The 15,226-nt window shown below is 40.7% G+C and overlaps 1 protein-coding gene across 2 annotated transcripts in view; it reads left to right on the forward strand.

Moving 5' to 3' along the window:
- The window catches only part of MACF1 (microtubule-actin crosslinking factor 1), a 352,523-nt gene that overhangs the window by 146,542 nt on the left and 190,755 nt on the right, over positions 1-15,226 (forward strand). For both annotated transcript variants that reach the window (XM_008565851.1, XM_008565852.1), the window contains exons 4-5: positions 3,588-3,665; positions 6,859-6,951. In XM_008565851.1, coding sequence (XP_008564073.1) covers positions 3,588-3,665; positions 6,859-6,951 — 171 coding nt within the window. The remainder of the gene's footprint in view (positions 1-3,587; positions 3,666-6,858; positions 6,952-15,226) is intronic.

Here is a 15,226-nt window from a genome sequence, read left to right on the forward strand (position 1 = left end):
AAAAAAAAAAAAAAAAAAAAAAAGCCCAGGTGTTTGAAGTTATTTTTCTTCCAGTTCATCTCATTTTCTCCCTTCTGTGACTCATTGAGTATCACAGATTTGGAGAGGTGCTGAAATTCATGCCTGAGCATAGCCTTGGATGCAATACATTTGTGCTTCTTGAAAAATTAAATATGATTGCGTCCTCCCAAAATGTATTAGACATTGCTTATGGGAAACATTACATATCTGAAGGCAAATCCTGTTCGAGCCACTTGGCTTGTCAGATGATATTTCTTACACTTTCTTTGAGGGATCAAAAAAACCCACTGTGGGCACTCTGTTTCATGTATTTGAGCCTATGGAAGCAGGTGATCCTGCGTGGTTCATGTTCTGTCATGTGCCATAGACAACGTTATTTTCATTTAGAAAAGTCCAGGGTTGAATACTGGAAGTATCTGTGGGGAAAGACAGAACTAAAGAGGTGCACAGCTCAAGTAGTCTGTGAAAACCAGCCCACTCACTGCCTTTGGTGAATTCTTACTCATTGTTGTGTTTAAAAAACAGAATTTGGGGCTGACCCCGTGGTGCACTCGGGTGAGTGCGGTGCTGGGAGCACAGCGACGCTCCCACCGCGGGTTCGGATCCTATATAGGAATGGCTGGTGAGCTCACTGGCTGAGTGCGGTGCGGACGACACCACAACAAGGGTTGCAATCTCCTTACCGGTCACGAAAAAGAAAAAAAACAAAACAGAATTTGGCACATTAGATTTTACTGCTTAAGGATTGGGGCTTGGTTTCCCCTGGGTCTTAAGTTTTGGTTTCATATCTTTTTTTGCTTTGAAATAGAATTAATTATATATTTTTTAATGGCCTAAAACTGACAGAAGTTTTTATTAGCATAGCCAGCACATGTGATTTCTAGTTCTTCTCTGGCTCTCATTTATAAATCTAATAAATAATCAGAATTTCACTTTTATTGTATTGGACTTTATTCTTCAGCATTTACAAAGTTATATTTTGGGCAATGTGGCTGGTATATTTGATGAACATGTGGTGATTTTATGTTGAAAAGTGATCCTTTTGGGGGGCATTGTTTACAAAACAGATTAAAATTACTCCAATCTAATTTCTTTTCCTAACCCTTGAATACCTACAGGTGTTTATGAATTTGTTCATAGGATATCATCTTTTCACCAAAAACCATCCAGATATCTCTCTTGTTCATGGTCGTTCCCATCATCTTTTTCTCCCTTAGTTGATTGACAGAAGCACAGAGGGTGGGTCTCTGGAGAATTGAAGATGTGTTTCAGCAAAAGAAATATTCAATGCAACCATCTGCTCTGGTCTTGATTTGGTTTTGTATCATTTTTGGAGATGGGAGGGTATTTTCATATTTATTTTCACCTTTTTAAAAAAATGTTGCATTCATTTCCTTTTCATCTTTGTATTGTGAATTTCCTGTTCCTCTGTTTCATCTTTGCCTTGGTTGATGGCCAAAGGAGCCAGCAGGGCTGAAGACCCTCCGTCTGGTGAGCATGCCCTCCTGGCGCCATACAAACAGCGAGGAGCAGGAGGAGGAAGATGATGATGATGTAGTAGGTCCTCCTGGGGATGTCAGCATCCCAGCTGGCACTGCTGGCACTGCAGGGCCATCAGAGAGTCTGAGGTTCTCTAGGTCTCCAAGTAGCTCAGTTACCAATTGCCTTCTCTTTCCACCGGGAATTTTGGTCCCAAAGAAAGTGGTTAAAACTAATTGTGCCTCTTGCCATTGTTAGACAGTCCTGGAGTGGGAATTGTTTTGCTTATCTGAGAATGGTTGGCACAAAAACAACAATGGTGTTTGGAAGTATCAAGTCCCTTTGTGACCTAGAGACCCATTACTTTCTGGTGGCCTTGCTGTATTGTCTGAGTCCAGATTGCAAAATTGTGGAAAGTTTAGTTGACAGCATGATAATTAATTGCTCACAGCTCCACAGTCCAGACTAACTGGTGTTCTCTCTCCACCTCTCTGGCCTTTAGGTTCTCACCACACACCATGTGATTTGTTTTCAAAACAGCCTGTTGTTTGCAAACTCACTGCATGGAGATAATCTCATCTTGGTCAATAATATCTCTAGTTGCTCTAGAGGACAGAAATTTAACTTGCATGTTCTTAGGGTATTTATTTTTGGTGGTGGTGGGGTCACATAGGAGTAAAGATTACAGTATACCAGAGGAGCATTTTCTGCTTGCAGGCCTTAAATTATAGCATGTAACCTTCCTCCAGAAACAGGGATTAGGCAATATCCCCACTCCCTGTCATATTTTCACCTCATTGATCTCCCTTCCCATTGCCTTATAATCTTCAGTTTCACAGGCTGTGTCATCCTCTAAGCCATATTCACAATTAGTTTAGCTGGAATGACTGAGAAGAGGTTCTTGCTAAAAAGGTTTTTCCCTAAACCTTTGACTTAAAAGTTACCCTGTTGCCCAGGGAGGTCTCAACATCTCTACAGGATATTCTATGTTGGGAGTGTTGCTTAGGAGTGTTGGGGAGGTGCTTCCATCCTTATTTTTCCACGTTTGGGGCTACTTTTTGCCCATTTCAATCTGGGGCAGTGTTTCCTCTGTACAGGCATCCATAACAAAGCTGCCTTATATTTTATCAGCCTTTAATTAGTACCGATTTGCCATTTACAAATGAACTGGGTATAATCTAGTTAGAGTGATGTTTCAGTCCCAATTTCAGTACAATAAAAGCACGAGAAAAAGTTCAAGGTAGATAGCCTTTCCTGCAGGTATTCACTAGGCAAACAGATTTCATTTACTTTCCAATAGGTAATAGTTGAGCTTGGACAGGGTATCAGAGGCACCTGATGGCAATGGGCGTCTCTCCTCTGGGTTATATGGCATTCAGGATTGAGTGACTGGCAGAAAACGTTCTTTGGAGTTTTATGTTGAACAGCACTATGCCATCAAGGTTTTGTTTGCTCTGGGTCTTTCGTGCTCGGGTAAAGGATGGCTTTTCTACAGTGATACCCATCTTCCTGAGAATTTGGTTACTTCCTTATTTTTGCCTTCCATTTTGGATTTTTTATCTTGTTCATTGAACATATGCAACCCTCAGTCCCTATAGTTAGAAATCAGCTACCTCTAGCTCCTTTTGCCAGGTCTGTAATAAGGTTGGCTCCACCTGTTACTGTGCAATATATAATTAGGACTTTCCACCCTTTCCCTACAATAGCATTCAATTGTGGCTTTAGGAGCTATAGAGCCAAAGTCTTTACTCCCATTAACCTCAAATCCAGAATCAAGTTCTGCCACATATGGCTGCCGAAGAACCTGTAAAGAACCTGCGGTGCTGATTCAACATTAGTGGTCAGACAGTATTGTGTATTTGTGGGATACATAGTGGTACACGAGGCATTTGGGGGGCCTCAGAGGGCTTGGTGAAACACACATAGGCCCATCTCTAAAGGGGTGCTTTATTTAATGCTCCCACACTTGGCTTCAACCGTGAGGAATTCTTATATGGTTTTTTAGTCCTTGAAATGAAAGAGGAAGGGGTCTGTGTGGGTAAATTGGCATAGCTAAAATTAACATGTCTTTTTTTTTTTATTTGCAGCCCCGGGAGAAGGGTAGGATGCGTTTTCATAGGCTACAGAATGTGCAGATTGCTCTGGACTTCCTAAAGCAGCGACAGGTAAGGCTATCCCATGCTTTCCCCATTTTGCCAGGAAGTGTTGGCATTGGTGCCCTATTTAGGGATATTCTCCATTCACCTAATAAGCCCTCAGTAAATGCTAAATCCGACTGACCCAATTCTGAGTCTTAACTTGCTAGTGAGCAATTGTTGGGCAAATCATTCAGCAGTCATTACATAGAACTTGTGGCCTCCTTGAGAGGGGAGAGTGTTTATAGAGAACAGTACGCTAAAGATGTAAACTTGTGGGCCCACTTTAGGTGGGGGTCAAAACGAAGATAAAAAATAAGCCAGCACAGAAAATGGAAAAAAGTAGCATCCAGGAAGAGGGAAAACCAGAATTCTACGTCATTGTGAAAAGGAGATGAGGGAATGTTCTGGATTGTTGAATGCCACAGTGGATCTGAGAAAAAGGTCTTAGCTGGTAAGCATTGGTGACTTAAGAGAACAGTTTTAATAGAGCAGAGAGATATTTAGAATATTGCGGCCTGATATATAGGAAGGGAGAAAGAAATTCCCTCCCTAAATAAGGAAGATTAAAAGTCATAGAAGATACCTTAGAGATCTGCTAGTCCAGTTTCGTCATATTATAGATAAAGAAACTGAGATCTGGATAGGTGAAATGACCTGCCCCAAATCACACAAGTTAGAACAAAGCTGGGACTTGGACTCAGGTCTCCTGACATGCAGTTTAGTGGTCCTTCTGTTCTCCATGCTGTTTTCCACACAATATCTTTCCTCTCTTTTCTTCTTAATTGATGAAACCAAGTCCAGGGATTGAGGGATGAGAGCCAGAGCACAACTGATGTGGTTATCTTTGATAAAGAAAAGAAAAATGCCCTTTCCTCTGAGATTTGGGAAGACAGAAAGAGGTGGGAAGATGCAGAGATGGTTTGTGATAGAGAGGAAGATGGATGAGAGGGAGTCAGAGAGTTCATCTGCTTAGAGTGAGCTGTATGGAAAAGATTTGGTTTATCTAGGGTTGCCAAGCAACAGCAAGGGTCAACATGACATTAAATAGTATCATATTTTTGGAGTCAGTTCATTTTTGTCTCTATCAGCAATTCTCATTAACTTGGGAAATTCTGTGTGCTTCCATTGCAATTTACTTAATATAACATTACTTTTTTGTTATTTCTCAGTTTGCTCCGATGCACTGTAGGCTCTGTGAGGACAGGGAACATGATCTCACTTGACATTTTACCTTCAGCATCTGTCATAATGAATAGTCCATAATTGGCACCTAATAAATATATGTTGAAATAAATTAATAAATGAAAAGTGGTAGGAGAAGTGGAGGCTGCTGAAGTGTTAGGATACTGGAGAAAGCAGCATTGGAATGTCTGTGTATGGAATTAGGAAACTTGAGGGGGCCTTAATGTGAAAGGTAAATTGAGAATTGATTAGCTAGAAGTCTAAATCTGGACAAGGAGTAGATTTGGTTATTATGATAGAGTAGCAACGTGGACAAGTAAGAACAGTGGACTCAGAGAAGGGCATGGGAATCTCTACTGCAATTCTTGGTAATGGTGAGGTGTGAGTTGTAGCTGTCCAGGTGGCAAAAGGAGAGTAAAACGAAAGTCATCAGAATTGATAAGGCAGGCAAATTGTTCAGGTAGGATGATATTTGCATCATTTACCTGAGTGCTAAAATTGCCAAGAAAGATGGTAAAAGATGAAATAAGAAAAAAGAATAGGAATTAAGTGCTAAAGTCATTAAGGAAAGGGTTAGTAGAGACTGGAAGCTGGTTTGGCTAAGGAAGGTAGACTTCCCAATAAAAGGGGAAAGCTGACAGAGGTGGGACTGAGAAATATGGACTCAGCCGGTACTGCCAGCCCACCAATTGTGGGTTGTTAGTGATTAGAAAAACTGAGTTCTCAAACTGGAAGGGCAGGTTCTCCCACCTCCACCTCACCTCCAATTTACAGCAGAGACTGAGATACAGAAAAAGGAAAGGACTTGCCCAAGTGAACATTAGTGTAAGGGAGAAGTGAAGCTTTCATTTGAGAAGGTCACTAGGGTTCTTTAGAGAGATACAGGTTTCAATTCAGTGGAAGAGACAAGAGAGGACAGCTCAAGGACAGTTGTCACAATTGAAAAAGATCTCCGTGAGGGTATGCCAGAAGAAGCTAGTGGGAGTTGAGGTAGATGTAGGATGGTTTGCCCAGGACACTGCCAGTTTTAGCACTGAAAGTCCTGTGTCCCAGGAAACCCCTCAGTTTCTAGCATGCTGGGATAGTTGGTCACCCTAGAGGAGGGAAGGGCTTGTGTGTCTATGCATATCATTTTAAAATGAGATGTTAGTAAAGAAGATGCTATGGGAGGCATGGCAGGTATGACTATCTGACAAAGGAAGGAAAATGGAGGTGGGAGCAGACCCTCTCTCTCTTAACCTCAGGGAAAAAAAGAAAAAAAAGTCAGGGCTCTGATGACTTGATAAAAAAGCAACTCACAATACTATGTGCTTGCAAGGCTGCTTTACTGATGGGAATGCAAAATGGTGCAGCCACTCTGGAAATAGTTTGACAATGTCTTATGATAAACATATGCCATACGACCCAGCAATCCCACTCCTAGGAATTTACCCTAGAGAAATAAAAACATGCTCACACAAAAACCTGTGCACGAATATGGGAGCTTTATTCATAATTGCCAAAAACTGGAAACAACCCACATGTCCTTAAGTGGATGAATGAATAAACACAGAGTAATATATTAATACAATGGAATGCTACTCAGCAACAAAAGGGAACACACTATTGACATATGCAAGAACTTGAGTGGGGATGTCAAGGGCATTGTGCTGAGTGAAAAAAAAGTTGGTGTCAAAAAGTTATGTTCTGTAGGATTCCATTTATATGACATTCTGGAAAAAGCAAAACTAGGGATCAGGAATAGATCAGTGGTTGTCAGGAGTTAGGGGTAGGTGCAGGGTTTGACTACAAAGGAGTAGCGCAAGGGACCTTTTTGGGGTGATGAAATTGTTTTGTGGTGGTAGTTACATGAATCTATACATGTATTAAAGTCATAGAACTGTACACCAAAAAAAAAAAAAAATCATCTTAAGTCTATATCAATAGTAAAAATCTATAAAAAATCAATTTAAGTGTATATCAATAATGAAAATCTATAAAAATCAAATCAAAACAAAAAGCCCAGAACTCTTAAGACTGGCTTTTGTTTCTTTTTCAGGTGAAGCTAGTGAATATTCGCAATGATGACATCACAGATGGAAACCCCAAGCTGACCCTGGGCCTCATCTGGACCATTATTTTGCACTTCCAGGTATGGTTTGTGAAGTTTGGGGTTCCTACCTGTTGCTTCTTTTGGACATGGCCTAGAAAATTCTACTGCCTTCCACAGGCAGCATTGAGCCTTTCTTCTCTGTATTTAACAGTGAATAGGGGTGGGTGGGAGTTAGAAAGGAAGATTAAGATTGGCCTGGAGACAAGCTCTTGTATCCTAAACCAAGAACTTCCTAATTAGTTGCATGATGAAATGGGGGATTTTTCATGTTTGTGGTTTGGCCCTGTCATTGGCATCTGGTTATTAGAAATCCGTTTGCTCAGCTGAGTCAAAACTGGGCTCTTTAGGCACTCAGAGTATGATGGGTGGGGAAAGATGTTGGTTTTGATGCTTTAGAAGGGTTGAGTGGACATTTATAATCCTGCTGTGATGTAGACTTTCTTCATCTCTAATCGTCTTTAAACAAGCCTGGCTAATTGTAGCACCTTAGTAGCTGGGTTTGTATATGTGTCGGTAATCGCAACTTTGCAGCAGCCATTACACCCAATATCAGTGGCATCTTGAAGAGTGTTCACGTGGTCACATGGCTTTCCTAAGATGACAAATCCTTTTAAAGACTGGATTGCTATTTTAAAAGTGTAGACCTATTTTTGTAAAAGGACTCTTCTTTTAAATCACTTTTAGCCCAACCAAAGCTATTTCTCAGCTCTTCCAATACCCAATTGCTGCACACTAGGCTGATGGATTAGAGGAAGCACTCCTTCAGCAGGTGGGAAAAGGCTAATGTAGATAGTATCAAGGTACTGACTCCACCAGAGGCGAGGCCAATGTAACGTCCTAGTGGGGGATTAGCGCCACCTGCTGGTTCAAGGCAGAACATCAGTTCCAGAATTCCCAAGACCTTGAGAAAATTCTGACAGCATAGACTTGTTTCTTGGGGCTCTGATTTGGAGCCAATGCTGGCAGTCTGCAGCATGAGTACGGTTAGGACTGTGTGGAGGTAACATGTATTTCTGTGGAACCACAGGGTGTCTTCCGGCAAGGTTTGGGTATAGGGATAACCAGGAACATGAACTTGGCAAGTGTGCCCTGGCAGGGTGAAACAGAAACTTTGTTGAGCTTTCATGGAGGACTAGAGTTACTCTTTTTGAAGCCTAATGAACAGAGGAGTTTTTTTAGAGGAAACTTTTGTGTTTGATTTTTGGCCACACACCTGCCCTCACTGTTGAGTGCCCAGTGTTAGGCATGAAGTAAGAAGAATCTATTCATTGTGTCTCTGTTTACCCTGACTACTACTGAATTGCTTTAAAAAGGGAAACTTAGCAGCCAAGGAATTAAAACTGAATTGGTTAATCAAAACTATGCTGGGACAGAGGAGATGAGGCTAATGGAATGGTTCATTTCCAGAACAGCTCCATCAGGAACATGGTTTTTCTCTTTAAAAATTTGTTATGAAAAATTTCAAATATTTATAAAGTAGAGAAGATAGTATGAAGAACTACCATGTACTAGCTCAACAATTATTAACTCATGGCCAATATTATTTTATCTATATTCTGACCTACTCCTCAAATTCCAGTAAGTTATTTTGAAGGAAATCCCAGACTTCATGTAATTTCATCAATAAATATTTCATTGTGTGTCTCTGAAAGATAAGAACTCTTTGTTTAAGCAAACCACAATAATAACACACCTTAAAAATTAATAATTTCTTAAAATGATCAAATATTTGATCAGTGTTCATATTTCCTCAATTACCTCATGTAAAAAAATAATTGGTTTGTTTCAATCAGAATCCAAACAAGCTCCACACATTGCATTAATTTCTTCCCTGTATTCTCCCCTGACCTCGCAATTTGTTGAATAAGGTCTTTTGTCCTATAAGGTTTATAAAGATGCTGATGACATCTCTGGGATGTCTTCTAACAATGTCCTCCATCCCTATATTGTATCGCCCATAAACTGATGGTTTAGATATAGACCTGAGGCTCAATCATATTCATGTTCTTTTGGGGGGGGGAAGGATGGTGGTGTTGTGTATTTTTATTGCTGCATGTCAAGAGGCACATAATGACTATTGCCTCTCCTTTTGTGATTGATTAGTGGGTTCAGATGTCATCAGACTGATTCATCCATTCTACATTTTTTTCACCTAATAGTTTTAGCAGCTACTGATAATCATTACTTGTTCCATTATTTCATTAGAGGTTACAAAATGATGATATTTGAATTCAATTATTCCTTCATTATTTAGTTGGAATACCTTTATAATACTCTGAGAGAGAGTTTCTACAGGAAAGGCAGGATATATGATCTGTCTTCCCCTCTACTTACCAGTTTTCAGAATAATTAGTTGGTTCCCTAAGATTCTCCAAAGATGACCACTGAAAGTTTCTTCATTGACTTTTTTTTTTTTTGGTATCACTATGACTCATGGATTTTTAACAGACTTAATGTGTTCTGATCAAACACAGTTATCATTCTTCCTAATACTCAAATAACTCCATCTTTGGGTAATAAGAGCCTTTTCAAGTTGGTGCTTAGTCCTTTTGCATAACCCTAGTAGTCTTTGATCATTTCCTTTATTTCTTGTGTGATGAGATGTTCCAGATTCTTTTTGTATATTTTCTGTCCCAGGCCTGAAATTAGCAGTTTCTCTGAGGAACCAATTCTTTACTTATTGACCACAGTCTCAGTGCCACTGAGTTGCTCATTGTCTCTAGGCTTTTTCTGTGGACAGAGCTAAGTGATACTTGTGTTTTTCTCTTTTAACAAAATCATGAATTTACAATGATATTTCTAATTCAAATTTAGGATTACAGGGTTTTATTTAATCTCTTTTACTTTGTATTTATATCCTTTGTTTTCCCTTACATAATTATTTATTCCCTTTTCCATACATGCGCGCACACACACGCACACACACCTGTAAAATCATGTATATTATATATGACACCTATGAATCAAAATAGCCATTTTTTTTTTTTTAAAAGATGACCAGTAAGGGGATCTTAACCCTTGACTTGGTGTTGTCAGCACCAAGCTCAGTCATTGAGCTAACCGGCCATCCCTATGTAGGGATCCGAACACGTGGCCTTGGTGTTACCAGCACCATACTTTCCCAAGTGAGCCATGGGCCAGCCCCAAAATAACAATATTAATGTTATTATTAACAACATGATTACTTCAAAGCTTATGATTCTGTGCAGTTCTTTTTGTCCTTCGTATATATCTCCTAGGGATGTACAAATCATTGTAGTTTTTTTTTTTTTTGTCTTTTTCCGTGTCCAGCAACAGATCGCAACCCTCAGTGTCACCCCCGTACCGGGCTGGGACCGGCAACGGGATCGCAGCCCTCAGTGTTGCTCCTGCGTCTCGCTCAGCCAGTGAGCGGGAACCGGTCTGTATGTGGGATCCGAACCCTTGGGCGGGAGCGCCGCCGCGCTTCCCAAGCGGCGCACTATAGCAGTGCGCCACCGGGCCGGCCCCAAATCATTGTATTTTAAAGTCATTTGAAATAATCTCTCTCTGTGTTAAATCATCAGTTCAGTACATAATTAAGTTCATTCGTTTGTATTTGCTTTCAATTTTTAGGGATTGCTTTTTTCCCTTTTAATTTTATTTTACATGATGTAGAGTACTTACATTGTTCCAAAGGGAAATTTTACAAAGTGAATACCAGGCGTATTCAAAGAAGACTATCTTCCATCTCCGCCCGCTCTAGCCCATTTCTTCCCTTTCTCTATAGTTAGCTAACACTTTTAAAATACCTCTTTGGTTGTCATTCTGTTGTTTGTTTTAGGAAATGCATTCTTTTTTATTTATTTTAAATTTTCATTATATAATTCAATGATTTTTATGAGTTGTACAACCATCATCATAATCCAGTTTTGAAATCCAGATTTTCATCATCCCCATAAGATTCCTCTTGTCCATTCACAGTTATTCCCCATTCTCCTCACCAGTTTCAGGCAACCTCTAATCTATTTTCTATCTCTGTACCTTCACCTATTTTGGATATTTTATATAATTGGAATCATACAATATGTGGTATTTAGTATCTGGCTTCTCTCACTTAGCATAATATTTTTGAGTTTCATCCATGTAGTAGCATGTATCAGTACCTCATTCCTTTTAATTGCTGAATAGCGTTCTTTTGTATTGACATACCATATATTTTATCTATTCAGCAGTTGATGGACATTTGGGTTTTTATGTATTTATTTTTTGCTGTTGGTATAAATATTTGCATACCAGTCTTTGTATGGATATATGTTTTTATTTCTCTTGTGTACATACCTAAGAGTGGGATGGCTGGATTATATGCTAAGTTTATGTTTAATTTTTTAAGAAACCCCCAAACTGTCTTCTAAAGTGGCTGTTCCATTTTATATTCTTACCAGCAATGTGTGAAGGTTCTTTTGCTCCACATCTTTGCCAACACTGTGTGTGTGTGTGTGTGTGTGTGTGTGTGTGTGTGTGTGTGTGTGTGTGAGTGAGTGTGTTTTTGGGGGGAAGCTGGCCTGTAGTGGGGTCTGAACCTGTGACCTTGGTGTTACAAGGCTGTACTCTAACCATCTGACCTTGCCAGCATTTATCGTCTGTCTTTTAGATTATAGCCATCACAGGGGGTATGAAATGGGTATCTCCCTGTGGTTTTAATTTGCAGGAAAATGTATTCTTTAGTTGAATTCCATAAATATTTACTGAGGACCAGCTATAGGCAAGGTCTTAGGTAGAGTCTGTGGAAGATACAAAATTGAACTAGATATAGACTATCCATTTGGACTGTATAATTCAGGGGAGTAAGAAGAGACATGCCATAAATAATTTGTTTGAGATTCAAAGAATCAGAGAGATATGGGACAGAGTGATGGACACAGTATGTACTCAACAATTGGCAGCAATTATTAGTAGCAACGTGTTATAGTTATTAATGGACATTGTAACTTTCAGGGCTTTTGACCTAGCCCACTATTCCCTGCTCCGTTACCAGTTTTACAGAAAAGTATAAACTGCTTTGGCCTAGTCTGCTTTCTGCATACATATTGGCTGGCTGCTTATTTTTGTTTGCTTTTTCAGCGTAGCTGAATGCTTATTTGTCTTCTTGTAGATGGCAGCTCTGCTACCAAAGTATTTTCCCAGTTTCAGCTAACTACTAATTCCTTTCCTTTGCTGTTCTTGAAGGCTTGGTGTTTGTCTATATTAGCTCAGTGTTTGGGACTGTGGGAAAAGATTCCCTGCTTGCAAATCTTTTGATTGGCTGATAAAGGATTATGTAGTGCCTGCATCTTCCTTGTCTTGCTTTAGATAAGGTATGATGTCTCTTGTTAATCATCATTGTGATTTTCTAGTCTTTTATTATTTAGCATCTATTAGCTGTTCTCTCTCTCCAAGAACACATGCTATATAAAGCCAAATAGAAATGCAGAGTATAATTGTCAAATCTTAGGGGATCAGCAAAATAGTTATTATAGTCAATGTCTGTTATTGGTACCAATGAAGTAGTATAATGATGTAGATGTAGATACGAGGGGTCTTCAAAAGTTCATGGAAAAATTCATATTATCTTTTAATTCTATTTTCCCACAAACTTTGAAGAACCCTTGTATAGGTGATGGTCATCTTAAAGGAGTATTAAGTTGAAGGAGAGGCTGGTCCCATTTTTAAAATTTGCTACTATTGACATGACTGGTAGTATGGACAACTTTTGCAGAGAGTTTTATGATTTCCAAAGTACTTTAACACATAAATGTGTGCTGAACAGGGACTAAATGGTAGAGTTTTTATTAAATGGTAGGATTTTTTTTTTAAAAAGATGACCAGTAAGGGGATCCTAACCTTTGACTTGATGTTGTCAGCACCACACTCTCCAAGTGAGCCACGAGCTGGCCCCAGGATTTTTTTTTTAACTCGAGTTTTTAGTTATGAAAATTTCAAGAACTCATAAAAGTATATAACAGATCCTGTGTGTAGTCATCTTCAGAATTGAACTGAAGTTAGTATTTTGTTATATTTGCTTCAAGGTTTTTTTTCCCCTCTCTCTTTTTATAGAAATAAAACATTTCAGATACAGCCACCTTTCTTGGCAACATTCTTGCCCTCCAGGTAAATAATATCCTGAAGTTCCCATATATGCTTTTGTATATTTATAAACAATATGTGCTGTTTTTTGTATTTGACACAAATAGTAACATATATATCCTGTTTTTTTATTATTTATTTATTTATTTATTTATTTATTTTCAAAGATACCAGAGGTTCTTAACCCTTAGCTTGGTGTTGTCAGCACCACGCTCAGCCAGTGAACTAACCGGCCATCCCTATATAGGATCTGAACCCGTGGCCTCGGTGTTATCAGCACCGCACTCTCCCGAGTGAGCCACGGGCTGGCCCCTATATCCTGTTTTTTTTAAATTAAACTTTAATGTTATTATTTTTTAACTATTTTTTTTTTTTTTACATTTTAAGATGTTGTGGAATAGCTGTGGGGATGGGGAGACAGAAGGGGAGAAGGATAGGTTGGGAGGAAGAGGAAGAGGGGGCATGGTCAAGGCCCGTGGCCCCCCCCCCCCCATTCCAGCAGGGGAACCCAGGGGGCTTCCAGCAGTGGCTTAGTCATGGCTGAGCTGGATGCAGATGTTGGGGGGCATGGCTGAGGCCCTTGGCCCTCCTTCCAACCCAGCTTCGGAGCCTGGAGTACTTTTTGTTCTAAGTTTTTTTTTTTTTTTAAAGATGACCGGTAAGGGGATCTTAACCCTTGACTTGGTGTTGTCAGCACCACGCTCACCCAGTGAGCTAACCGGCCATCCCTATATGGGATCCGAACCCGTGGCCTTGGTGTTATTAGCACCGCACTCTACCGAGCCTTGGTGTTATTAGCACCGCACTCTACCGAGCCTTGGTGTTATTAGCACCGCACTCTACCGAGTGAGCCACGGGCTGGCCCATTTTGTTCTAAGTTTTTTTTTTTTTTTTTTTTTGTCTTTTTCCGTGTCCGGCAACGGATCGCAACCCTCAGTGTTGCCCCCGTACCGGACCGGGGACCGGCAACGGGATCGCAACCCCCAGGGTCGCTCCCGCGCCTCGCTCAGCCAGTGAGCGGGAACCGGTCTGTATGTGGGATCCGAACCCTCAGGCAGGAGTGCAGCCGCGCTTCCCAAGCGGCGCACTTATCCAGTGCGCCACCAGGCCGGCCCCGTTCTAAGTTTTATAGGTGTTCTTTGGTGGTGGTAGACCTTTACTGGTTGATATCAGAACTTTGACTCTGATCTGTGGGTTTTTTGTTGTTTAAGTTCTGTGTTGAATTATTAGCTATTCCCACTACTTAAACTCTGCATTGGAACTAATTTGTTGTCTTCCAGTTACTTCTAAAATGGGGGAGTTTCCTGTGGGAACCAGCACTTGAGCCCTGTGGTTGAGCTAACTTGCTGCTTTGCTGCTGATTCTGTGGGGAAGGCTTTTTGTGCAGCTCAGGTTTTAATTGTTGACCTCGTAATCACTTCTGGGTCTTGTGGGGTCCAGTACACCCGGGCTGAGTGTAAACTCTTGTGTGGGCCTGAGTCTTTTCGGCAAAATGCACCTCCTGCAGATCTATACTCCTGACTATTCTCCACTGAGTGGGCCTGTGCTGATTGGAGGGCAGATCAGCTGTCTATGCTGTGCCCCAGTGTTCCCCAGTGTTCCCCAGTGGCATCTCCCTCACCACCTGCAGTCCAAACACTTCCCATGGGGTGGGCCATGTGCTGGTCCCTTGTGATGACTCTGTCTTCTTTTTACAGTTGTCTGTGGTCCCTTGCTATGTGGGTTCAGAGGGAATCCTGTTAGTGGTCTTGCTGGCCTGGGGGTCCCGAAGGCCCTCTTCTCCCTTGCAGCCTCTAAGCAACTTCATATGAAGGGCATAGCTGTGGCTTTTGCCAGCTCTTGCTCCGTATGCTCACCAGGGCCAGCCCTGACGCGGTTGGGGCTCGAAATGGTTGGAGTGGTCCGTGGTCCTTTCTTTCTCATTGTGGCTTCTCCTTCCTTCATGTACTCCATAGGTCTCTCTTCTTCCCCTGAGCTCTAGCAGCCCCACCTTGGCAAGTCATCACTTTTTAGTAGTTGTAAATTTGTTGATTGTGGGAGAGGGTGACGCTGGGGACTTTCTATTCTGCCATCGTGACCAGAAGTCTATTCTAATCTTCATTTTTGAGGTTTATTCTTGTTGCTGAAGGGAGACCTGATTTGTTCATTTTAACTAATTTACATAAAATATAATGTGAGTGGTGTCCCCTGCAGTTGTGCAACATACCTATTATTTGCATATTATTTTATT

Source organism: Galeopterus variegatus, unplaced genomic scaffold, assembly GCF_000696425.1.
Source record: "Galeopterus variegatus unplaced genomic scaffold, G_variegatus-3.0.2 Scaffold209, whole genome shotgun sequence".
Lineage (NCBI taxonomy): Eukaryota > Metazoa > Chordata > Mammalia > Dermoptera > Cynocephalidae > Galeopterus > Galeopterus variegatus.